The following is a 26,356-nucleotide window of genomic DNA, read 5'->3' on the forward strand; positions in this document are numbered from 1 at the left end:
TGCTTTTGAAAAACACTGATCCTACATTACCCACCATGCAACTTACCAACTGACTGACAACACTGGAGGCAATGTGTAAAATGGTAAAAAGTACTACTTAGTACTACTACTACTACTACAAAAAAAACCTTGAAATTTAAGCTTTCCCTTACCTGAGCACAATGGTAAAAGCACTTTATTTGAACCAGTACATATAATAAACATCTAATCTGCATTTAAGTGATGAGTAAGGTGAACAAAGACAATATCATTCAAAAAGGACTCCTGACACATGATTTTCTTGGAAAAAGATGTTTATAAAAAAAAAAAAGGAGAAAAAACACTATTTCCATGATACAGAGAGAAGGCGAATGAGGATTCTCATTAACCACATCAGGTACAATATTTTTCAGAGTGATGCAATAAAAGTCTGAAAGCACATCCATAAATTATTTAAATCTCCACAAAGTCAATCATTGGTTGGTTTGTTGTGTAATTTTTTTTTGAAGTAAGAGTTTTTACACAAATAAAGCTTCTTGCTGTTGGTGTGCTCCTGAAGTTATTGGTTTGTGTCTGACCTTAACACCATCACATTTAGATTATCATAACTGACCATGAATACCAGACTATATGCTCTGGCATACAGTTAAAATGTGCAATGCAATAAGAGTTTACGTATTCCAGCAGGTGTCCCATTTACACAACATAAAATACTTAAGCAAAGATAAACAAACAAACATACAAACAAACAAACAGACTGCTTTCATGGCTTGTGGTGTAAAGCTCAACTGAATATGTCATCTTGGGTGTAAACATGAAATAAACATTTATGGCTCAAACAACAATAAATAATCTTCATCTTACATTTCAAGCAGCAGTAATACTGTACCTTATGGTACCTGTTTTAATGGCTTGCCCTCTCCATCCAGGATTAACACATTATTTATAGCAGACCTACAGTATACAATTTGACAGACAATAATGGCTTCCTGATTCTATCTCTAATAAATAATAAACTACAGCTCTATTCTACAGTAATATAGAATTACAAAAAAGAATGCTTCTGGTAATGGATCATTATCATAATTCTAATATTTTATTCTATGGAGAAAAATCTGTGCACTGCTGCACTCTGAATACCACTGTAAGATCTCAGTAAATATGGATTAACAGAGACCCATCAAACTCCCCTGAAGCCTCTGATAACTATTTTTCACTGGTTCCCCTCAGATTTGAATTACTCTGCATGGTCAAAAGTATGTGGAAACCTAACATTGCACTGATGGGTCAGTGTTTCACATCTTGTCATTTGAGAGGCTGGAACAAGTGCTCAACAAGTGCTCAACAAAACATTACATAATAATTTCATCCATTACCAAAATAGAAGCTGTTAAATGTAATGTTGATTCGCTACTGGATTCATCAAATAACTGTCACAGCTCTTGAGATTTTTCTTCATTGGAACCAGGGCCACAGTTCAGCTGCAACTTGGGGAAACTGGGTAACAACCTTTTTATCTTCTTCATTAAATCCTGCAGCAGACAATATTTTTTATGTAGCTGGTTAGAGGAGTCTTTCAGGAGAACTTAAGGACAGCAGTAAGTGTTGACCAATTATCCTCTTGGTCTTTCAGAGATGTCTCTATTTGAGAAGGAAAATTGGAAAAAAATAAAAACCCCAAAGTTCAAATAATAATAGAAACAAGCCTGTCCACATACTTTTGACCATATGGTGTAACTCTGACAGATGTTTTCTTCATAAAAACCTAAGTAGACATGGTATCTAACTTAATTATGTGTGATTAATATGGATAAGGTCACGGACCGGTAGGCAAAGTATGCATGTTTATATGATTCAGTTTACAGTATGCTGTTAAAACCCTCACTGTGCAGTAAAAGAATAAATCATTGTGGGAAAATAGTTTATGGGATGACCAGAGATTTGCACTTTGTTTTCAAGACATTAAAGAGAACAACTTTTGAATGCTATATCAATGAAGGGCACAGATGGTAAACTATGTGGAGAAATGCAGCAATGTGCATGCTGAGTGTTGATCCGTCTGATCTGTATAACGCCACTATTACGAAATTCTGCACTTTACACATCTAACCCAGTATCAATAAAGGACATTTTAACTGCATGTTGTGGATGCAGACTGGAGTCCTTACTGAGGGAAAAAATAAAACTGTGTCCTTTTCAAACACCACCATGTAGCCCTTCACCATTCTCAATGGTCGGCCCATATTTGGTCTGATCATTTTTCATGTTTTTCCACATATAAAAAAATAGAACATCAACACACAAACATCAAAAGTCCAGCTGGAAGTCTTTTTGATGTCGACACATGATTATAGTTCCAGTTCAGGTCCGATTTGTTTTTGGTATGGAATGAAAAAAGAGAGGAGGGGGAGTGGGCTATATTCTCAATGATGTCAATAATACAGCTGCTGCTACCTGATTGTGCTTCTCCCACCTCCTGAGGGAGGGTTACAGGCATAGAGGATGTGTGATATAAATACTCTGTTTCCACTAAATCTCAACAGTTGAGGCTCAATAACATTCACTGAGGGAAGAGCGAGAGGAGAGAAAAATAAGAGCAATGATTCAAATGTCTGATCAGTAGTCTGGGGAATAGAGAAATGTATGAGCGACTGGGTGAGTATTGCACGTCAGTTCATGTTCAGCCAGGGAGTCACACTTCTTTAACTCGTCTCTGAAGGCTGAACGCTGCTTCTGTTGATATTTCTAGACTGTAGAGGGAGCAGCTGTAAGAAAAGGCTTAATAAAACTTAAAAAAGAAGGCTGCCGCCCTTTCTGCCTGGGATCTACTGCATCTGAGAACTGTGCATCCACGGCTACTCAATTATTTTTGACAAGAGGACTGTGCGTACCTGCCGCACAACAGCAAAACTCCCAAAACTCCAGGGTCCTGCAAACTGACAATGGGAGGACAACAAAGAGAAAAAAAAAGTTCTCTTTTTGGGGTCAGTTTACACCAGCACAAACCAGCTGACTGAGATCTCAGTTTCATTTCACACCGGTGTCGGTCCAGAGGAGCCTGGTGCTAGCCCAGCTGTATCTGTCCTGAGTAGGTGGTGAGGAGGAGCATGATGGAGAAGCCTGTCAGCAGGCCGGCGTTCTGGATGGCAAAGGTAAGTAGGAAGCTGCTGCCGCCTGCGTCCTCTTCCTCACGACTCACTTCATTCATCTCTGGAAACTGAGACACAAAAGACGGAGTAAGGTCTTTATTAACTGGTATTTGCTGCAATTATTCAAATCATTTTGTTTGAAACATTTGGTTTGGATTGTACTCACTATTATTCACAGCACATTTTCCATATTCAAATACACCATAAAAGCATGCATATTCAAACTTTTCCAACAACTTAAATATGTGGTGTATATATACACACGCACTCAAAATGATTACCATCTTTTATATGCCGTACTCCCATGAGGCACTGGGTTATAAAAACCCAGTAAATCTGTTAATCTTGTGAATAAATAGATTTCCAATACATGTAAATGATAAATATGGTAACTTTAATCAATCTATATAAATTTCAGGCTTAAATGATTGACTTTCAGCTACTCCGACCCGTTGGCCAGTTTAAGCCCCACCCAAAAATAAACTTGGTTGAACAGATACAGCTAACAGTGTACTTGCCCATCGTCAGTTATTATTATTAAAAGTTATTAGACATGCGCCGTCTTAGCAAAATTCTGCTTCACAGTAAAGGGGCCCTACACGGATTCTATATGTCAAAGTCAAATAACTAGTCTTGTGGAATTTCACACAGACGATAATTGTGATACGGGTATCTTGTCCTCTGGCTCTGGTGGGACTTTGTTACATCAGAGAAAATGACTGAAGTGACATTGTCTGTGTGTCTTCAACAGAAAGCCTGCAGTATAAAGTAAACGGATGGATCCTGAAAGACAGGGAATTAGGGAAATTTTGCAGTTTGCTGCTGGCAATAAACGTTACATAACTAAATGGTGACAGATATTCCTTCTTAATATATTCAACCAACTATACATAATCAAACATCGTCATCATGAACTTGTTACGCTGAATGTTTTTTTTTTCACTTTAGGTGGCACCTCAGGAGTAGCTGGTAAAAAGTGAACAACTTGTTAAATATCTTTAACAACAACAATCATTTGAAATCAAACTGAAGATCTTCTTGTAATATCCTCTTCAAAAGAAGTCTGTCCTTTACAGGCACATATCAAGCCTTACAAAACATGGATGTGCATTGACCTCATTCCTTTATGCCAAACACTGACCATGTCTGCCAAAGCAATGTAGAGGAACATTCCCCCTGCCAGGGCAAAGATCCAGTTGGGGGAGAAGCTGTTGCCCGCCAGGATGCCAAAGCCCATGCCCAGGTAACAGCAGCAAGCTGACAGGAAATTAAAGAACAGTGCCTGCTGTATGCTCATGCCAGCATTCAGCAGGATCACAAAGTCTCCTGGTAACAGAAAGAGAACGAGAAAAAAGACATGATGTAGAGTTGTCTGCATGCAACAGATACAAAAGAAGACCCATTTCTCAAACTACAAACACACTATGAAAACAACTTGAATGATTAAGAAGACTGACTTCAGTTGAGACTTGCAGCCTGGTAGAGGTTGAAAAAGGCAACAAGGCATTAGTGAAACATCTGGTAGCTCAAAACTCCATCCAAACTCACCCAGCTCGTGGGGGAACTCCTCACACAGGATGGCCACAGAGGTGCTAATGCCCTGGAAGACAGAGGCGGTGAAGGAGGCGCCGATGGCCAAGCCGTCTATGAAGTTGTGCAGGCCATCGCTCAGCGTGATCATCCAGGCCAGTGTCCCAATGTCAGAGTAAGACGTCCCCTTCAGCCAATAGCAGCCCCCACCACCGCTGCCTGACCGCCCGGCACTGTCTGGGCTCTGGGAGTCCTGGGAAAAACAGATTGAGGGACACGTGGATTGAAGTGGTAAAACTATAAGTAAGCTTCTTAACAAAAAAATATTATGTTATGATAAAAATATTTTTTTTTAAATTCTAAATTTCAGAATGATAACAATATGTTTTCTTTTCTGTCCAAGTGATCATGGTGTGACACCTTTGAGGCTGTTGTAAACAACTGTCTGAAAAAACACTGCATCAACTGACTGTTACAATTTTAAAATATATGGATGAACCACTTATTAACTTCTTCTTCTGTATTCTCCTCCTTCCTCAGCCTCCACCCTCACCTGTGGTGTCTGTGCAGGACTGAGCATGAGCTCACCCTCCCCTGCATCCACCTTGCCCAGAGCCAGACTGCTGGCTTCTCCGTTCTGCTGCAGCTTCTCCTTCTCCCCCTCCTCCACATCCCCGTCAGGTGTTGAGTAATGATCTACACCGGGATAATGACTGTGACCGTGGCTCTGAGAGAACAAAGAGAAGAGAGAAGAGAGATTTTGACAAACATAATAACCTTGAAGTCTGATCAGTTAATCAGAGAATAACAGAGAGGCTAAACTTGACATTTAAGAATATGTGTGTAAATGTAACCAATCTCACAAAAGAATGATTCAATCAGAAACACAGAGCCCAGGAAGAAATATCTGGTTGAACTTTCGCTCACTTTTTTCTTGCAGTGAAAAGAAAAACCTGTCAGCAGCATCGCAGGTACCAATTTAGGTCAAAGTGCTCCTGTAATTGGATCAGCAGGTCGATGCCTTAGCTGTTAATTAGGTTGGCTTGACCATATGGTTCCAAGCTCAGCTACCACACGGTGGAGCAACTGTCCCACAATGATCCCCCTACATGACCTGATACTTTTTGAGAATCATACCAGCAGTACTAGGAAGCACATTAACTTCAGCAGTTAATCATTTGGTTTTAGAAGTCAACGTAGATGAAAATCTGCAATTTGGAACAGGGCTGCATGTTTACCGAACTGACCACTAGGTGTGCATTTCAGAGGTTAACCGTTACAACAACAAACAAACAACTGCCAGATACATGTCTCGTGAACATCAGCAAATAATCAGGGAAAAAGCAGTTGCTAAGTGGCCAAGAGCCAAACCCAAACCACATCTGCATTGTTCACAGTTAACACCAACATATGCCAGCTGACCAGATCGCATGACAATCGGTGCATCACACTCAACTATGACTCTCATTAAGGTTCAATGAGCGCTCAATGAAATCTCTTGTATTGTTAAGGGTTAACTGTGTAGCATTATCATTAATTGATAATGAGACAATGGAACAACATTAAGGTTAGTGATAATTTAGTATTATCATGCATTGGTTGGGAAGAGTAATACTGTTATTAACTGATCATTAAAAAATGTTTTATAAACTCTGTTGTCCAAACTATTCTAAGCAAAATGCATATAAAAGTAATTAAAATTTAGATCCTGAAGGTTTTATTTCATTTCTAGATGGAGTTTTGTCTGATGTAATACAGATCAGTGGAAAACCGTTCATTGAAATACTGACTTGTCTTTACTTTACGAGTGATCCTTGTACATATTTATAATATTCATGTCATCTGAAAGATATTCTCAGCAAAATCTTTTTTCTGCTTCCTCCTTTGACACTTTCTTCAAGAACTGAATAAAAACAGTCTATCACTTAATTTTTCCATGATCTGACAAACTCGTGAGTTCAGAGTTTGATTTTATCCCATCTCTTCATGATCACAGGGGAATGATGACAGAAAATCATGAATCCAAACTACTTTCTCCTTTGCTTTGGACTCCTTGCCTTGGTTGTTTCCTTGTGTGCTGACCATGGATTATTGTAACCCTCGATAAATACCAGTCCAAAAACTGTTGTTGAGACCGTTTCATAGATGTTGATTTAGTGCAACATCTCTTTTTTCTTCTGCCTCAGTCCATCAGCACATCTGATTTATTCATGATTTTCAAGTATGTTGCCTTCTTATATTAAAGAATATTTTGGGACACATACATTTGGGTTTGATCACCAACTTTTTGGCTCTTTTGGTCTTAAGCTGCCTCCTGCTTTGACATCTTAGATTTAAACAGTAATACTTTCTGAATAACCCACCATGCTTATATAACAAACACACAATATAAAAAGGGAATTTCACATCAGTCTTGCTTGGTACTCACACCCTGTTTCTGTTTGAGAAGCACTCTGAGGACCTTTTCAGTGAAGAAGAAGAGGTAAAAGCCTCCGAACACCACCGCAGACTTGGACACGTACAAATCCACCATGGGGTCAAAACCAAAGGCCTACCATGCAGGAGAGAAGATGATGTTAGCTTGTAATAAATATCCATAGTAGCTTCTGTGACATCATTACTGCCTGACCTCACTCACTGTGCATATCTCACAATGAAGTGTTGTTTGAATTTACTGTTACATATAATGAGTATGATCTAGCAGGGGTTTAAGAGTGAACAATTATTAGGTTAGTGAATCTTTTGTTTGAAACTCTGAGTGAGTCTATGCTGTGTAGTCAGCTGTCTGAAGATGAGAGTGAAGTTTTGTTTCTGGCAAACATGGAAAACATTTTCCTTTTATGGTCGCCATCAGAGCCAGCTGCTTGTACCTCTGTGATGAACTTCACTTTGCTACATGTCTTTGGATGGATTCACGTTTGTCCATTGTTATATCAACATGTGAACAATTACATGAACTTAAGCATTTAAAATATGTCAAAGCGCCATCTGATCTGCAAGAGTGATTGACTTATGTAAGCAGTCGTCTCCCCTTTCAGCAGACACAAAGTTCTAATAATCAAACCACTTCAGCTCTGAGGTAAACAAATGTATTTTCTTTTCTTTTTTTACACTATTCATTCAGCCCAGTTCGGCACGTCAGCTGTAAATGGGGCCATGATGGGTGTGTGCACTGTCTAGACCACATTTAAAAATGTAATGGAAAATTGCTCATGGTTGTGGGATGTGCCACTCTGACTTAGAACTTCAGTGTGTTGAGATGCATCTAAGCTTCCTTCAGTAACCTGACATAAACTTTGTAGATATGAGAAAGAATGAATTAACAAGGTATGTTTTACAGCTGAATACTTCTGGAGACAGAAGTGCATGTAAATATAGTCAGTGTTTATATTTGGACTTGTGTCTCTATTCTGTGGGTTCAGATTGAAGTATTCATTGTGGCTGATAAATGAAACATTTCTGTTTTAGCTATTGTTGGAGATGATGGCTGGGTAAGACGACTGCCCATTAATATCATACTCAACAACAACACATCCTATGTTTCTGGCATAAAATGATAAAATGGGACGGAGGTATTGTGACAATTTTTTAAATAAAAAAAAAAAATCTATGGAATATTCTACATAAAATTCATATTCAATGTTCTTTCCTGATTCTACATAGCAACCCTGCACTGAGGCTATGTGAGGGAGCTGCAACTAAGTGAGTCACAGCAGCATCAACACTACCTCTGGGATGAGCTGAAACAGGGCGTTGGAGTAGAGCGTGCCAATGGCCAGGGCTATGAAGTAGAGCAGCAGTCGCTTGTAAAAGGTTTTCTTCATGAAGGGCACCACGCTGGCCCCGACCAGCGAACACAGAGAGATCAGTGTCACACACAGGATCCCATAACCCCACACTGATCAATGGAGAGGAGGCAGAAGAGAAAAAGGGGAAGGTGAGAAGAAAAAAGAGAGGTAGGTAGTTAGTTGAGGGAGAATTTTATCAGATTAATCACCAGGGTTAGGGCTTAAAATAATTAGAGAACACCAACCAGTTATAACCCTGAAAGACAGAAAGAATTGAATGAAATCAACCTGAGGGGGAAAAAAAAGGATATTTCAAAGATACTTGCAAGTCTTCCCAGAGACAACAGGCTCATTTGTCCATTGAAAACAGATCAGAGGTAACACCACCTTTCATTTGCATTTTGAAGACAGTAGTTGTTTTGTCCTTTGAAGCAGTCCTCCAACCCCCATGCATTTCTTTTGATCAAGAAGATGAGGTAATTTAGGTAAAATTACAGGAAACCTTGTACACACACACACACACACACACACACACACACACACACACACACACACACACACACACACACACACACACACACACACTTTGTCCTCGTCCATTCAGGTGTATTTCTACCACTGTCCTAGCCTCAGGGTACATACAAGCTATCACTGCAGACACAAAAGGGGGCAATTGAACTTTAAATAGCCTGACAGTAGCAGAGGAAGCACTGCTAACAAGAGGTCACATTTCAATTTGAGGGACACTTAAAGGATGTTATGTTCCATTTCTCCAGTATTGTCTTACACAAACTGAATTTTATGATTCTCACAGCGAAAAACCAGAGTGAGTGAAACACTGATATCAAGTGCGTTTCGCCATTTTACAAGCTGCAGTTCTGAAGAGAGAGCTGAACCATCTATCCAAGAAAAACTTTGTAGCTGGCCTGGATTTCAACGCAAGGGAAGGTGCAGACACAGATACAAACGCACAGTGTTAACAAATATAAAAAGTCACCTCCAGATGACCGGTGATGCAGTGAGGGTAGAGTAAAACCAACAAGTCATCCAGAGTGCTTATTAGAACCCAAGAAAACAAAGACAGGAAGGAAAGGAAACCAGAGTACAGACAAAGGAGCACTTGGCCAAAAGTGCACTAGTTTCGCAAACATCCAGTGAACTTAAGAGCATTTGGCGTTTGTGTTTTTGACTTCATGTGAAAAAAATTAAATGTAAAGATAAATAGATGTGGACAGAAGAATGTATGGATAGATGTCAAACCTCTGGCAGGAGCTGCAGGATGGCAGTGGAGAACAGCGTGCCAATGGCAAGAGCGACGAAAAAGATCAGCACGTACTTCATATAGCGAGTCTTCATGAGAGGCACGATGAAGACTCCAGTGAGGGAGAAGGCATTGATCACTGTCACGCTCAGGAAAGAAAAGCCCCACACTGGCATTTCGAGTGATGGGAGGATTGGATAGAAGAGGAAGGTGTAACATTAAAACACACTGCATAATGTGTGGTAATGAAGCTGTAAATGCAGCTCAAGCTTCAATTCAATCATGACGTTATCAAATGAATGCAATGCAATTACTTTATTATGTTGGAAATCAAATACTGATCTCACATTTTATATGTCTGGAAAAAATATGCCTTAAGAAATCGAGTTTGAATTTTTTCTCTAAAACTACATAGTGCCCCTTTAATGAACGATTTATTTTTCTTTAAGTCTGACAAGGTATGAAGTTTGGGAACCACCAACACCTGTAGAAAAGAAATAAGGTCAGTTTCAAGTTTTGTCAGTTTTTGTGTTCATTATACCAATTTTCTGAGGTATAATTGATATAAGCGGTTTTGAAGGCCACAGAAAAACAGCCAGTCGGTAGCAAAAGGTTGATATTATGCAGTTCTGCTGAGCGACAAGCATCAAAACCCATGTTAAAGTTTTTTGCTTTAACAAACAATTATGATGGTTACATGGTTCCTTCTCAACTTTGTTTCAGCAATTTTGTTTGCCACCAGGCAAGAGTGACAGCTGACTGATGGACCAGTCAGGCTGGCAGCCTGGCACCATTTCGATCTATGTCGCCATTATTGACTAAACAAATAAAAACACTCACATTTTGTCCAGAGTCGTTGACATTTGCTAATCTGAGGAAAGGAAAGCAATCGTCTTTGCAACAGCAACATCAACAATACAACTTGGAAACACTAGGGGGGAGGGAGTTGTCTGTAACCACTTCAAGTAAGCTTTTGGGCAAGTCATCAAGGTTACAAGTAGCAGACTTAAGAAAATACTACTATTAGCATGAACATTTGTAAAACTGGTAAGAAAAAAAGGTTCCAGTTAGGGGAGGAATAGGTGTGACTTCACTATGTGTAGTGATGTGTTTTGATATTTATGATGTTTATTTGTTCCAAATAGAGTCATTTGCTATCTGAAAAAAGCTAAATGGCATCAAAATTAGACAATGAGGAAAATATCAGCAGTAGAGATGAATTTCCATGGCATCTGCCTCCCTGCTGCTGGCAGATCTCCACAGCCTAGGCAAAGAAAAACAGCTCTCAAGCCAAAATAAGCTGCCTACAGGGGCAAGTGTGAGGCGAGCGGAGGCCATATGAGTGGAAGATAAGGGAAAACAAATGTGTCAGTGGAGAGGGAGAGATAGAGCTAGAGACCACTAAACAATCTCTCCTCTACTTGCCATGGATGAGTTAAACTGGGTTAAAGGTGTGAACTGGAATTTGTGAGCTGGCTCAGCAAGGCTACAGCACAATGTGATAATAAAAACTGTCATTTCTCTTTTAGCTGAAACTAAGGAGGCACCATGAATATTCCTGAAGCATTGCTGCTTTCGGGCATGATTTCTGCTGCAGACTTGAGGGCAAAACATCACACAAGTCGACCAAATTCTTCAAGTCTGTCATTAGCTAGCTTTTTATAACAGCCACACATTCCCATGCCAATTTAGCTTCATTCAGCAAGGACTCAAAAACTTTTTTAATCACCAGCCTACGCTGCACCCCACATTTCTAACTACTTCAGCTTGCATGCAGAAGCCAAAATGACTTCCAGGGCTCTCAGGGACATCCTCATGGATGTCTACAGTCTGCAGCCTGCTTGGAGCTACAGTAGGTGAGCATCTAAGGAAAAGAGATGAGTTTGTAGCTTTGATGTTTTCCCTCCCTGACTGTTTTTACCTGGATGAGATCTGGTTATGCTGACTGTGGCAAGTGAGAAGTCTAACGGATCTGTGGGTTTTTAAGCCAAACTGAGAAATGCAATCTGAGCCTTGGCTAACTGTGCGTGCTTATTTTGGCTTTCATCTCCTTTGAGGACATCACGATATCACTATCTCTAGGCAACAAAACACACATTGGGATCCCAGATCTGATGAAGAAACGTGGTTATTCGAGGTCTCACTGCATTGGGTTTTCATTGGTTATATTTTTACTGGAAACAGGGTTGTAAAAAAAACAACAGAGCACAAGGATAAACTTGTAATGGAGTAAATCATTGACAGGGATGATGTACACACTCAGCAAAATAGGTAAAGACAGATAGAGGAGCTGTAAAAGATAAGTGAAACAGCCAAAGTTTGACCAACAAGCACAAAACAATACCTACACAATAGGTAGAGGTAAATGATAAGTTTGGCGATGTTCTATATTTTTGTTATCATAGTTCCACCTTCCATAACTTACTAAATAACCACTATTATTAGGTTTGAAGGAACCTAACAATGAATTACTACAGTGGCAACCATGTGGCTCAATGATGTGTTTTAGTACTCATGACACTTTTTGATGGTTAGTTTTAACCATCACTTGACTTATCTTTTAAATCTAAAATAGAATGAGACCTAGTGTTCATTAAAGGGGACTTTGGAGAATATTCAGCGTTAACACAAATGGACTGGTAGCTAAAAGGTTATATAAATGATCCATAACAAGTCAGTGCTCACCTTCAGCATCTGTGGGTCTGAGGGAGGGGTCACCGCTCTGCTCCTCCTTATTTTGCGCCTTGCAGGTGCCGGCATCCAACTGCTGCAGCATAGTTGGGCACAGCTCCTGTAAGCCCTGCCCATCCAGCCGTGACTGCTCACCGATGCTGTAAATAGCTAGCGTGTCTGCAGGCAAGCACTGGAAATGAAAATATACCCATCAGTCAGTTGGCCAATGAAGTTACAATTTTACGCTTAGCACCTAAATTGGCTAGGGTGTATATTCAGTGGCAGGGCAGGATGCTCTAAATTTTAACCAAAAACACGGAAGGCTGCCACACATTGGTTTTAAGAAAAGAGGACATAGGAAAGAGATGGAGACTTAATTGGGTTTGGAGTGATTTTGTGCCAATGTGACAAATTGCTTGTCTAAACTAGAACAAACCAGTGAAACATGCTCCACTGAATCCACAATAATGAATTTGTCACAAAATGAACAGCCCCTTCAGACAAAGGGACCAACCTAAGCGATCAATTTCAGAAGAAACTCTTGTCATATTACTGCATGAAACTGCATTGCATTAAACAGACACTAGACCAAGTTAGAGATTAAATAACTAATGACTTAAATGAATGAAGTGATTTGCGTGATTTGTTATAAGATAGGAAATTAAATTTAAAAAAAATAAAAAATAATTGTCATTTCAGCTTCTCAGATGTTTGCTGCTATTCTCTGTTTAATATTTTACATTGAGTATATTTTGGTTTTGGACTGTTGGTTGGACAAAACAGAGACATGTGAACATGTCACCTTAGGATTCATTATATTTGGTAATTTTGACAAATTTTGTTTTATTTTGACAAATTCCCTCTCTAAACTGTTTCACCTGATTACTTGTTAGTAGCTGGAAATGGTAAAACAATCCAGTATTTTACAGAAAAATAGAATTCTTTCTTTAACTATAAATCATAATTCTAATCTCTTTGACTTTTTTTTTTTAACCAAATCATTTAATAATACTGCAAAGATGTGCTACTTACTGCCCAAAAGCATCTGCAAAAAATGTGCAGTATAAAAGGTGTCTACTTACAGTGATAAAGATTGAGGCCATTATGAATAATACCTTAATCCTTTCTGATAAAATGACTGACCATACAATAAGAAGCAATTTGAAAGAGATATGAAATATACACTTGACACTATGACATGCAGTAATGTCAACTTATAAAATCTAACCAAGGTATCAAACCTCAAAGGTCATATTGAAAAGTCAACAGACTCTTCCTATGGTAAATATTTCCCTTCCATACTTGGAGACAGATGTCAGTTGGAATCTAATCTAAGTGAACAATAAAATGAAGCTAAATCAAACACAGGTGGGCCTTTTGATCATGATTCACAACATAATTAAAGTGCACGAATCCCTTTCGATTCCATCATTAGGAGCAGGAAATACATTCAATATTTTACTCAATGATCGTTTAAACTCTTCTCAGCACAAACAACAAATCACTCTTCCCATTGTGGCTGCCAAGAACATTTGAATGCAATGTGTTCATTGACATAGTGGTGCCTCTGAAAGGTGTTTAACAATGTGCAGGTGACATGTGACTAAACACGTTACTGAACAGAGGCATGCGCTTCAATGAATGGAGAGAGCAGTGACAATTATTGACAGGGTTGCAGCTTTACTTTTGTTCTCAGAGCCACAAGCATTTACAAGACAGGCCTGTTTTAGTGCTTTATCAAACAAGACAAAATGCTGCATTGCGTGTCTGACATCTGAAGTTCATCCAACCGGAATTTCTTGTTAGAATAATTTATCACGTGGCTCTTAATGTTGATAACTTTGCCACCATTACTCAGGCTAAATCTAGTCAAAAGCAGATCAGCAGGTGAGTCAATCACATACAACACTAAGCATGGGAAATATGCAAAATATTTCAGCTATGTGGCACCAGTGGCTCCTGCTTCTCCCAGACAGGACTAAAGCTGGATTTACCCTTTGGAGTGTCTGAGGCTCTGCCAGAAGCATTGCTACCACTGATGTGAACCTCCTCAAAAGGGCTGAGGCAAGACTACAGGGAGACCACAACACCACTCCTACATAATTGTGTTGCTGGTAGAAAAAGGAGCCACTTGGCACTCATGCTTGATTTCTTTGGTTGGTAATAGTTGGTTTACCGACTGTTAGTATGATGTGTGTTAGCACATACAGTTTTCACAGATGCAACACTTAACGGCGCACTGACAAGTTATTAGACACACCCATGATGTGTCATTGTTGAACTAGCGTATGAACCTCCTTTGTTTGTAATTGCTGGAGGAGCCAGTTAACAATAGCAACACCCATTTTTAGTGTAAGTCCTCTTTGATCCACTTAAGTATAGGCCTGCAAATAAGGATTATCGACATTATTTTATTTTTTACAATTAATGAATAAATCATGTCAAGTTTCTGAAAATGTTAATCCCAATTTCTAAGACCCCAAAGTGATGTGTTCAAATTGCTTCTTCAAATGTTAGACATTTTTGCTTGAAAAATGACTGAAACAATAAATTGACCGAGACAATTTTCTTTCAACTGACTCATCAATTTATCATTGTGGATTTCCTAAAGCAATTGATGGTTTTCAAATGTAATGATGTGGTGCTTTTCTCTCTTATGATAGTGAATACAATTTCTGGATTTGGACTGCTCTTTGGGAAAAACAAGACGTGAACTTGATTGACAGGAAATGACAGATGGGGAATGGCATTCAATAAATAAGTTCCCAACTTGAATCATACAAAGGATGTTGTGATTCCTGGTAAATTACTTAAAGTAAAGTACATAATTTTTCACAGTGGTGACTGTAAAATACTTCCTTTATATATTTACATTGAACATAAATAGTCATCAGATGTTTACAGGTTATTCACCTATAGTATATCATCCTTTCAGAGTTTCCCAAATCCTCTACATCTTTTATGTCATCATCATTACAGTAGCTGTGCATCAAGTCTACACTAACGTATATTATTTTGTATCCTTACAATAACATATGTAGCACAAACAAAACCTTATCAAAAGGTCATAGCAAAATGTGGTTGCTACATGTGCATAGATCTAATTGCCACCTGTTATACAAACCACAATGGAGAACCCTATCAACTCAGAGAGCTAAGATGAGATAAGAAAATGCATTTGTTCTCACCTTGGAGCTGTTAGTTTTCTGAGGTGTAGCTGTAGTCATCTCTGACCCTTTGCTGCTCTCACCGTCACCTTCACCCTGGCCCTCGCTAAGGAGGGCCAACAAGGCGCGAAGCTGGGGCACTGTGATAGTGTTGTTGTCTCCATGGCGGGCCAGCAGGTCCTGGAGCACCTGGGCTGGGGAATGTGTCTCACTGTCCCCCTGTGCTGTCACTTGGGCCAAGGGGCAGAGAAGCACAGTCAGGGCCAGAGCAAACATCAGCTGGGACCGGAGGAGGGTGATGGTCATAGTGGCACGGCCATGGGGGGATCCGATAAGCATGGCTTGTTCACTGGCTGGTGGACGTTAATCTGTGTGGGGAAGGGGTAATGAGAATAAAATAAATACTTGAACCAAGCTTTTTAAACTACGACAAAAGCCCTGCTATCTAAACTGTGTACTCTGCCACATATCTAACTGTTGACTCCAGAAGGCAGAGGCTCCAATTGTGTGATGTTAAAAGGAAGACCGGTCAAGATCAAGTGCAAATAAATGCTGTATCCTGAAGAAAGAAATTAAACAACACCAATTACACCACCGAAATTAACAACTTTTAACAAAAGGATGTCAAAATGGAAAAGAACGTCCACAGATCTTAAAAAGTCCAGTGTGTACTATTTAGGCTGATCCACTGGCAGGTATGGAATATAATACTCATAATTTTGTTTTCATTAGTGTAAAAATCACCTGAAACCAATAACTGTTGCTTTTTCACAATTATAGGATGAATCATTTATAATTACAAAGGGAGCAGGCCCATTGCGTTGCAATGTTTCTACAGTAGCCCAGAACTAACAAAAACAAACAGTGATTTTACAGAGAGCCTTCTGTTTTTTAATGTTTTCTGCAGCCACCATAGAAGAGGGTTAGGTGAGGGCATAAATTCAGTAGAAAAATAAAAACATGTTTGGAGTACTTTAAAATAGCCAAAAATTTCTAAATTTAATTGAAGTGACAAAACAGAAAAAAGAAGCATTTGGTGCCAATATTTGGTACCTAACAGATTTGAATACTCTGGAGAACACATAATATCTGCGGGGCAGTACACAAAAAAAGAAGACTGATTGAACCCTAATGGGGACTGAATTTCTTTTGCCTGCTGCAGTTTTAAGTATGTGAATAAAACCTTATTGTTTAGGAGGCAAGAGAACGATCCTTATGGCAAATGAAGCACTGAATTCACAATGAAACCCAAGGGACTACCGTTAGCACCACACACCAGGAGGGAGCAGGAAACAAGTAGGATAAACACAGCTTACAATTACATACAATTACAGACAATGTAGCACATGTCTACCACATACACCTCACTCACACACACACACACACACACACATATCAATGACAATGTCACCAGTGTGAAACCATCAAATTGATAGAGCAACACCCACAACCAACCACAAATTAAAAACTACTCTTTAAGTCTCAGCATAAGAATCAGCTAATAGCATAATGTGCTGCCTGTTTTCAGCCAATGGTACGATTCGATTATATTTTTCCTCATCACTCATTCTACAAAATTTATAGAAGTATTCTTTTTAACTCAACTCATGATGTGTGTGGACAAAAAGTATGTAAGCACTTTGACTACAAAATAGCAGAGTGCATCGCGCGCACGCACACACACGAGCACGCATACTAACACACACAAAAACAAACAGGGCAAACTGTAACATTCCTGTCGCCCTGCTCCAACACACAGAACACTGATTCATTTCCGTGCACGCTACAGGTCCACATGCACAGTTGGGCTGAATAAACAGACCCATTCATTTTTTGCAAAGAAACCCTCACCTTTTCCCACAGAGCCTCTAATGATAGCTGGTGCGTGAAAGCGCCTGAGTCAGTCTGTCTGTCCTGAGGCTCTGAACGTGCTGAGTGATGCCCACAGGTTACCTGGGAGCAGAAACAGACTTGGGGGAAGGCAGAAACGACTGAAGAGAGCAGTGGGCTGCTCGCGAATGCAGCAAGCTGTGGAGGGAAGATATAAAATGAAGGTTACAACTCACCGATGAGGAAGAAAGCAAAAGGAAAGGATGGGGGGGGGCAGTGAAGAAGAAAAAGAAGCCAGCTTAATTTGTTTTACTGTTTTCTCTACCCATCAACTTGCCTTCTTTAAATTCCAATCAAACACTCCATGCCACAAAATCCAGCACCAAGCCAAACCCACATCATTCCTTTTCTGATGCAATGAGCATTCCTTGTTGATTTCTATTCTGCTATATGAATGATTCAGTCCTTCAGTTAGCACTAGAATCGGCGAGGGAATTACATCCAATCCAGCCCCTGTGGAGGAACACAACTCACTGCCAGCCAATATGATTGAGTTTCTGTCTCTGAGAGACGCCAGAAAACTTGAAACGCCACAGGCCAAGACAGACAAATTAAAGAGACAACCACCTTTATATATACACACGCAACGGAGGTGCCCTTGAGCAAAGCACTACACCAACAGTGTACATCTGTATCCCTGCTGGGTGGCTGTGTGGAAATGTGAGCCTCTATGAATGTAAAGAACATTTGTCAAAAAGTGCAACCATGCTTGGTCGACCTTACCCAGGATAAAATACAACTTTTCCAAAAGGTCAGTCAGTCTACTTTCTCCCACTTCTCATTTGTGTTCAGTCAAACTGTTCACTTCGTGCTGCTCTCCTTCACACTCTGAGCTTGAAAGGCAAAGAGAAGGCTCTCCTCTTCTATAAGTCACCATCTCCCTGATGAACTGCACCCAAGTCTTCCTCCATGAATTTCTCTAATTAGGCCTCATTCTGTAGTGGTGGGCAAAAGAGGAGGAAACAAGGTGCAGAAAATCAGAGAAATTCTTTCATAATTCTCTTTAGCTCCATTGCTCTCACCAGCACTTCTCTCTCTTACACAATGCTTGTAAAAAGCTGTAGGAGCTCTGAACCTTGCCCGTCTTATTGTTTCCTGCTAAGTGGAACTCCGGTTGAAACCAGGAGTGGGAAATAGTTCTGAACGAATTAGCTGAGTGACAGAAAGTAGACTGCCAACAATTCTGATAGTCAATTCGCTGATTATCTCTGACTGTGTGTCAAGATTGAAAGTTAAATATCTTTGGGCTTTTAGCCGTTTGTTGGAACAAAAAAGGAATCAGGTTGAGTGCAACAAAAATGTGATGGACATACTTCCCTATTTCTTTTATAAGGTGCATAAAGTCTGACAAAGTGCCTCTTTAACACACTGACTGCAACTTGTCCACTGTGCTATCATTCAAATGTAAAAAGTCATAAACTGGCCTAGAGTTTGAGATACAACTACACTCACTCAGTTCTTTTTGTCTAAATTAAATTCACACAACAAGGGTTTGTGAAGTTCTGACTCTGGAGAGTTAAACTGTCAGGGGAATATATATTCAGAGCACTCTGTATGCCTTGATAAAAAATTTAGGTATTTGGCACTGGTGTATACATATGTTATAAGAAAAGGAAGCAATACAATGTATTTCCGTATTACACAGGCCTTCTCTTCTGACTCGCAGGAACGATGCAGGTAGGCTGCCTGAGGTAAACTGATACCTCTCTCCTCTTCCACATTTATTTTTTATCAAGAGAGACTGAAGAGGCACGCTGTGTGAAGAAATGTTTAGGAGTGGTTAAGGGCAGAAGTGCATGGGTAAACGAAATAACAGACATGCCCTGGATAAACACTAGCATTCTCAATGTGTTTACATATGAGAACAACTATGTTGTAATCTTATATTTGGCGACACACATGTAGACTACATTATTTTAATGACATTTAAACAATGGACCTTAAAAACTAAGACAAATGCGCATTAGGAGTGCAATCAATTTTCATTTCGAAATGACAGCATTTATGGGAAATGTGGTCTTCATTTGGGAAAAATAAAGTAATTACAATAGCAGTGGGAACAAGCAATAAAAATACACCATCTGACTGTAATCTCCCTAGATTCAGTTTAAAACTCCACCCTAAGATTCATTACTGGTGACAGTTATTCTACTCATCGTTGCATCATGTATGAGAGGTTTGGATGGGTATCTCTAGCAGCAAGACATGTAGTAGTTTCAAACTTCCTTATTAAACTAGTCTCATAGTCATTATATGAGCTGTTCAAGTGATTGGCTAACACTAGAAGTCCTGTGTGCTGACAAAATTTGTGAAAACTGCTTTTAGTTTTTGTGCTGCACACACATTTTTAAACAAACATACATTAAAACTAAACACAATTGTACCTGTAGATCAATTTAAAACCATGTGTTTAAAAGACTCTGCTCTTAAAATGCAATTGTTTTAACTTTAATCTGTTCATGTTAATCATGTTTGTGCATTTATTCAGATTTTGAACTAATTAATTTATAAATGTTATCTCTTATTACATGAATGTGGCACAATAAGTCTACCACTGATAGGTCTGATATGTGTTTAGGTGTGCAAATAAAATACTAAGGAATGGACAACTCCAATGTGTTAATCCACTAAGCTAACTTTGCGGGTTAAGAAATGGTTGTACAGTGATCATGGCCATGATAGTTGGTGAACTTGTTACCACTTCTATCAGTCAGGGAAGGGATTCACATCAAAAGTTTAATTTTTTCATTTGCTATGAATTAGACTTAAAACTCTCAGATAATGACATCATCCTCAAAAATCCTCTTTCAGCTGCGTTCTATCTTAAATACAGTATGATAAACAATGACGTGGAACAGTGGTTGCCTTGTTTGCCTATGATAATAACTTAAATATACACATGCTCTCCTGCTAGTACATAAGTCCTCCGTTAGCTCAGGAGAGCATACAGTTCCAGACAGCTAAGTTACAATAAACACTGTAGAAGCAGAAGGGTTTTTTTGCTGGCAGGCCTTCATCTTGGTCTCAGTGTGGCTACAGTCCAATCTAAACAACACAGAAGCTGCTTTAAAATGTCAGCATATCAGGTCGGACCAATGTCACTTCACACTCAGAGAATCGCCACATCTGTTCTTTTGGTACGTGTGCATTTAGAGTCCAAGGCTTATTTCGAGCTGTGGAGATAAAGAGTGGTGTGGAGAGAGACAGGAAGTCTGCAGCATAGACGTTAGTCCTTCAACTGGACTCTGACTGCCTCTGACTCGATGTAAAATACAAGTTTTACAAGACATCCAGCAGCAGAGGAGAAAGGAGGAAAGAGCAGGATGGCAAAATGTTTAGTCACAGTCTGCTGGACTCCAATCCCAAAGGCATGCAGCTGATTCTACTCTGCACATCCTTTCAAATCTTTCTCTGTTCTAGGAAAGTCACCAGTTTGACCTGCCTGGTATTTCACTTCCCTCTCATGGAGTTTTCTTTTCAGATTAGAAACCAACAATTATTTAGCACAAACAAGTGGCTAACAGTCAGGCTATCCTCTTAAATGGTGGATATCATGATTTGTGATAAGTGCTGTCATTTCATGAAAGTACAAGTATTCATATCTACAATATTGTGATCTTTCATTTTGTTGCCCAATCTTAGCATTTATAAAGCGCTTTTGAGGAGATTTCTAAATATCAAAATATATATTGTGTATTTGCGATAGAGCAGTTGTATAGGTAAAATATTGCAATATTACTTGCGATAATTTTTATCACCATTGACACATGACAATCTAAGCACTGGGAGTGAGTAAATGAGCACATATGGTGATCAGACTTCATCAGCCAACCACATTCAACAGTCATATCAGCTCTTAGGGCCGTGTGTAAACACAGCTTGGTGAGAAGTTTCCCTTGTCATCATCAATTTAACCAGCTGACTAAGAAGAAATAAAAATATCTGGTCGGTCACAAGTCTAACAAGAGGAGACGCAGCCAATTCAAACACCTAATCTATCACCTGCACACGGAAAGAGTGAAGTCTGAACATAGAATAGCAAATGAGCGTTCCATTACTGTTTTGCCAGGATTTGTATAACCAAAAAAACTACTTGAAACCAACACAGTGCTTTTTTTGTTTGTTTTTTCTTAAAGTGAATAATCAAGGTGCTGCATATCGGTAAGCTAAAGAGCTCCTTCAAATGTTTCTGCCAGTATGGAAAACTTTTGCTTTAATTAGTGTTGGTTATCAGCACACCGTACTTCTTCAACAGGAACAACAAACTCAACCAAGGTTAGGTGAAATCATGACTGATAAAAGTGCTGATTGTGCTTTATGTTTGCATTTGTCCCACCCACATTTTCTCAATGATGCAAATTTACTTCCCACTTTCAACTACTGGGACATAGTTTCATCCTTTCTTCACAATTTATTGCCTGTGTATATTTCTGTTTTGTCTATTACTGAAGGGAAGTGTTGTGGATAAAAGCGTCCTCTTGAATGATGCTCGTCACAAGTCATCTTTCTGCCACACCACACTTGTCTATTAGATCTTGTTGTAACTTTCACCTTTCTAAAAGATATTTCCAAGAGAAGCTGATCATCTAGCTAATGTCCACTAGTTTGGTGGTAGGGAGGTGAAGATCTACAGTACAACTCAACTCACACCATTTTTACTTTTGACCAGGATCTTGATTTTACTCCCCTCTCCTGAAATGAAATAGTCAAATTTCAATATAATTCAGTAGCAACTACAACTGGATGCAGAGGTAAACACAGCGGTATCTTCATACAACATACAGTAGCAACATTGTGTTGAACCAAGATTTTTGTATTCAGTAAAGCTGAAAGTAGACTGTGTGTACATCTCCACCAGTTTTGCTTGTATTCAAAAGCAGATATTGTACTGCAGTCCATCAATTCTAGAAACTGCTGTATGTTCTGGCTACTTAATAATTCCTTTTTTGCTGCAAGAAAAGAAAGGGGCTGATGCAAGGCAGATACTGTACAGTATCAAATAAAGAACAAATAAACAAGAAGTCCTTAGGGGACAAGAATTGCATTCAAATAGCATACCACATTGTAATTCAATTTATCAAAACACTCAGCACAGTAACATATTTTTGACATTATGACTTATTCAAAAATCAGTGAAATCAATCATAAGCTAAGAAGCAATTCTCCACAGCTTCTTTTGCGTCAGGTAAAAAAAAAAGCATAAAAAAGCATAAAACACACAGTACCTTTGTGAATGAATGGAGACACAAAAACAGCAACTGCCCCTCGCCAGTTCCTTCTTAATTCAGGTTGTTCCTCAAAGCAGACTCTGGTTTGTTCTGTCTCATCACGGGACACTTTATATACTGCTGGAGCGAAGGGCAGGTTAAGTTGTACATCAGCTCATCAACCTTAACCCATGCCCGTAATTACTGTTTCGCACATTCTTCAGGCTGATATCATCAACCAAGACTGTCATTAGATGAGAGAGTGAAGGCTGTGGGCAGGATGTTGGCCCACTGGACACATTGTATGTGTGCTCCACTCATCTAACAAAGGACCATTCACCTTAAAATTAAAGGGTTTGGAGATGACTCGGTCAGGCTCAAACCCACACTTTAAACCAGAGGCAAGCTTAGAGGTCAGAGATTGCGAGGTAGAAAGCCAAAAAGATCATAGGGTAAGTCCTGCAGCTGTAGACAACTTTTAGGGGTCGTCGTCAATTTTTGCCATTTAAAAAGAAATTTCAAGAATACATGCCAGTCGCACAGGTGACATTTATTTAGCAGCTGTAGTTCCAGTTACATAGCAGAATACTATCTTTGAAGGACACATGTGACAAGCTCTGGAAATAAGATATTCAGCTTTTTCCATTATCAGTATTGATCAGTCAGATTGCTGATAAAATAATCTAACTTAAAAATTTGCTAATGCAGCATTCTCTCAAACAAAGTCCTGCCTGACAACAGCATCGTGTTGATAACATGTCACAATTAATAGCTTATAAACAATGAATAATCTGAATCTGCAAAGTAGCAAATAACTTTATTTATCTGACCATGTTGGCCAAACGATAATTAACATGCCTATATTATTTAGTGAATTTAGATGATTTACTGCACACACAAAAAACCTTTTAAAGATGCGTTCAGAGCTGATTTAACACCCTTAACGTCTTAAAATATGTGCACTTTTGCAGGTGCAGTGTGTGCTTTTCATTGAATTGTCCATTTCCATAACAGCACAGATGAGTTTACACACCACTGAATGAATTCCAATGGCTCTTCCACGACCATCAACCACAGAAGGACGTTATAAGGAACTCAAGTAAACAGTCATCTAGTCATTCTATACTACGACTGGGCGACCGCACCATTTCCTATATCTCCGTTTACATTCAAGCTCTTTGCATCCATCTCTTTGATTCTGAGATGAATGAACAGGTCAACGAGTCACAGCTTCCAGTCTAACTTGATCTAGCTAAATTAGGTTAGCTTCTCTAGCAGCCCCTTGACTCAACTACTCTGTCGTACTTGTAAGCTAACCCGGTACGTGAAATCCTTTATGTGTTAATCAAAGTCTTCGGGGTTAATTGTGAGCCGGTTTCAGAGGCTAGCTAATGTAGAGTCGGGTACATTAGCCAGCTTCTTATTAGCCTTGACAGTTAGCTTACCCGGTGATGCTGTTGAGGGCAGAAAAGCAGGCTTGACGTCAACTCCTCTCAACAGCGTCCCTTTGGCTCCTCTGACACACAGGAGGTATCACGGTCGGGCAAAGAAAATGTCAGATGTGGGCGGCGGGTTGTCCGCGGTGCGTCCAGTCATTCACTGAAGGTGGGGGGGGAGTATTTTCCTACGTTGTCCTCCCATTCAAGATATTCGTACAGCAGCGGCAGCAGCGCGTGGCGGTGGAGGATGTGGTGGGGGTGACTGTCAGCGGTGACGTCGACGTCGACGTTTTTAAAGATGGCGGTGTCTCCCTCATGCGGTCAGTAGCGGGTACTGCAGGACTACATACTGATGTGATGAGGCTGTGGGGGGGATATAGACTGTATACCAGATATTCAACTGGAGGGCTAGATGTGGCCCTCTTACAACCTTGTTCCGGCTCTTTAAAAATGTTGTAAGTATTCTAATTAGCCCATTCTTTAGTTATATGCCTGTTGCTAAACAAAAAGGCGGTATGTCCAGGCTATTTGTAATCTCAGAGTTTCTAATAAACCAGGAAGGTACAAAGGTCTGTTTTTTTTACAGGCAATAACTGCCTGGGTAATAAATCATGTTTTGTATGAAAAACACAAGCATTGTTGATAATCGAAAGAAATATTTGCCAAACTACTTTGTGAGTCATCCCTCTATGTTAAAACATATACCGTCATTGCAGACTGATAAACCAAAGATTGTATGTAAACTAGGAACATTTCTGAGTAATGCCTCTCTGTAGCTGGTGCTGGGATTATATTATGGTTGTTTACTATTGTATTATGGTTTTGTTATGTGTTTGTTCTCCATACCATGATGTAGTGCTTAAAAATCTGAAATCCGGAAGTATTCAGCTCATTTAACTTGAGTAGAACTAAAATGCTTAAGTAGTGGTACCATATCATGCAATTAGATATCATTTAATTATTACTTTGTATTCATTAATGCAAAAACAGGAGTTTATAGTTGTAGCTATTTTTTACCTAGTTTGTATAGGTCTCCAACTAATGATTATTTTTCTTTTGTTGTTTTTGCTGATTATTCACACCATTAATAGATTGATTGTTTGGTTGCTAACAATTCTGAGAATGATGACTGAGACATTGAATAACAGACCACGAAGCAGCACCCTGACAATGCTAAATTGACCAAACTGCAGCAAAAAAAAAAAAAAGAAAGAAAGAAAGAAAGAATAAAGGGAAAGCAGCAAAACATTTGTGAAGCTGGAACCATGGAATGTTTTTGCATGCATTTGTTTGACAGCAACACTCGGTTACTTAAGATTAAATAATAAGATTTATATGCTGAACATATGATCATTTTATGAAAAAGTATTAACTGTTACAGATTTATACTTGAAGAGTAGTAGAATGTAGTTCTCTTTAACTCAGCCTTGAACAGTTTCAACATTAAAATGCTGCTATAAATGACAGTATTCTATGTTGCAATCTGACTGTTTTCTTACTTTGCATTGTACGGATGTTCTGTTGTTAGTTAAGTGTTTTAACGTAATTACTAACTTTAGGATTATGGATGCCTCTTTTAGGCCTGAGATTGTTTTTACACAGATTCTACACACAGTCTGCCTGCCTATTTAGTCCACTACATAATGAGCACACAGTAGGAAGACTGGCAGACTCATTCTGCCCAAATGCAAATCACTGAGGCGTACAGTAGCATGAGAATATTTAGCTTGGACAGGTATTACCAGTTTTATTTTTAGAGGCACTGCTGCTGTCACTGCCTTGTATTCACCGTGCAACTCATGGTATTCACGAATACGACGCTCACAACACGGATTTGATGACATTTTGACATAATTTCAGCGAAAGAGAGGGCTCGTCCGGGATTTGAACCCGGGACCTCTCGCACCCAAAGCGAGAATCATACCCCTAGACCAACGAGCCGCTTGTGGTAACAATTTGCCTCACACATAATCTCACGGAAACAATCTCTATACCTGCATACAGGTTTATCAAATATGTCATGTCGACACAGACACCAGACTTCAAAAGCCCCCGGCAGAGATCGTACATGAAGAGGATAACTCACTTAACGTAAAAGACATCGCATGCGTCCTGCTCGAGATAAAATGTCTAAAATGCATGGAAACTTAATGAACTAGCTGAATAAAAACGTAATAAAAAAATCACACCCACATCATAGCAAAATTACAGCTCATTAAATACGAAAACATGTGTTGTGCAGATATACCTGCAGATGTTGCAGATGACTTTCC

The 26,356-nt window shown here is 39.3% G+C and overlaps 1 protein-coding gene and 1 non-coding gene across 5 annotated transcripts; both read right to left on the reverse strand.

Moving 5' to 3' along the window:
- Nucleotides 1–275: 275 nt before the first annotated feature.
- Nucleotides 276–24,354, reverse strand: slc39a14 (solute carrier family 39 member 14). 4 transcript variants are annotated; one of them, XM_037098126.1, is made up of 11 exons: nt 24,090–24,353; nt 22,663–22,782; nt 17,399–17,575; nt 15,569–15,915; nt 12,393–12,570; nt 8,387–8,556; nt 7,087–7,209; nt 5,212–5,385; nt 4,677–4,911; nt 4,270–4,454; nt 276–3,196 (listed from the first exon to the last, which is right to left on the reverse strand). In XM_037098126.1, exons 4-11 carry the CDS (start codon nt 15,884–15,886, stop codon nt 3,044–3,046), a joined length of 1,536 nt encoding a protein of 511 aa, XP_036954021.1. In that variant the 5' UTR covers nt 15,887–15,915; nt 17,399–17,575; nt 22,663–22,782; nt 24,090–24,353; the 3' UTR covers nt 276–3,043. The 4 variants fall into 4 exon arrangements, with proteins under 4 accessions (XP_036954021.1, XP_036954022.1, XP_036954020.1 ...); XM_037098127.1 differs by lacking the exons at nt 8,387–8,556; nt 22,663–22,782 and adding an exon at nt 9,707–9,876 and having other exon boundaries at nt 24,090–24,354; XM_037098125.1 differs by lacking the exon at nt 22,663–22,782.
- A 1,598-nt stretch (nt 24,355–25,952) lies between these two features.
- Nucleotides 25,953–26,024, reverse strand: trnap-ugg. The gene has a single exon. It is a non-coding gene; the product is annotated as a tRNA-Pro (tRNA).
- Between the last annotated feature and the right edge of the window lie 332 nt (nt 26,025–26,356).

Source organism: Acanthopagrus latus, chromosome 5 (assembly GCF_904848185.1).
Source record: "Acanthopagrus latus isolate v.2019 chromosome 5, fAcaLat1.1, whole genome shotgun sequence".
In the NCBI taxonomy this organism is placed as follows: Eukaryota; Metazoa; Chordata; class Actinopteri; order Spariformes; family Sparidae; genus Acanthopagrus; species Acanthopagrus latus.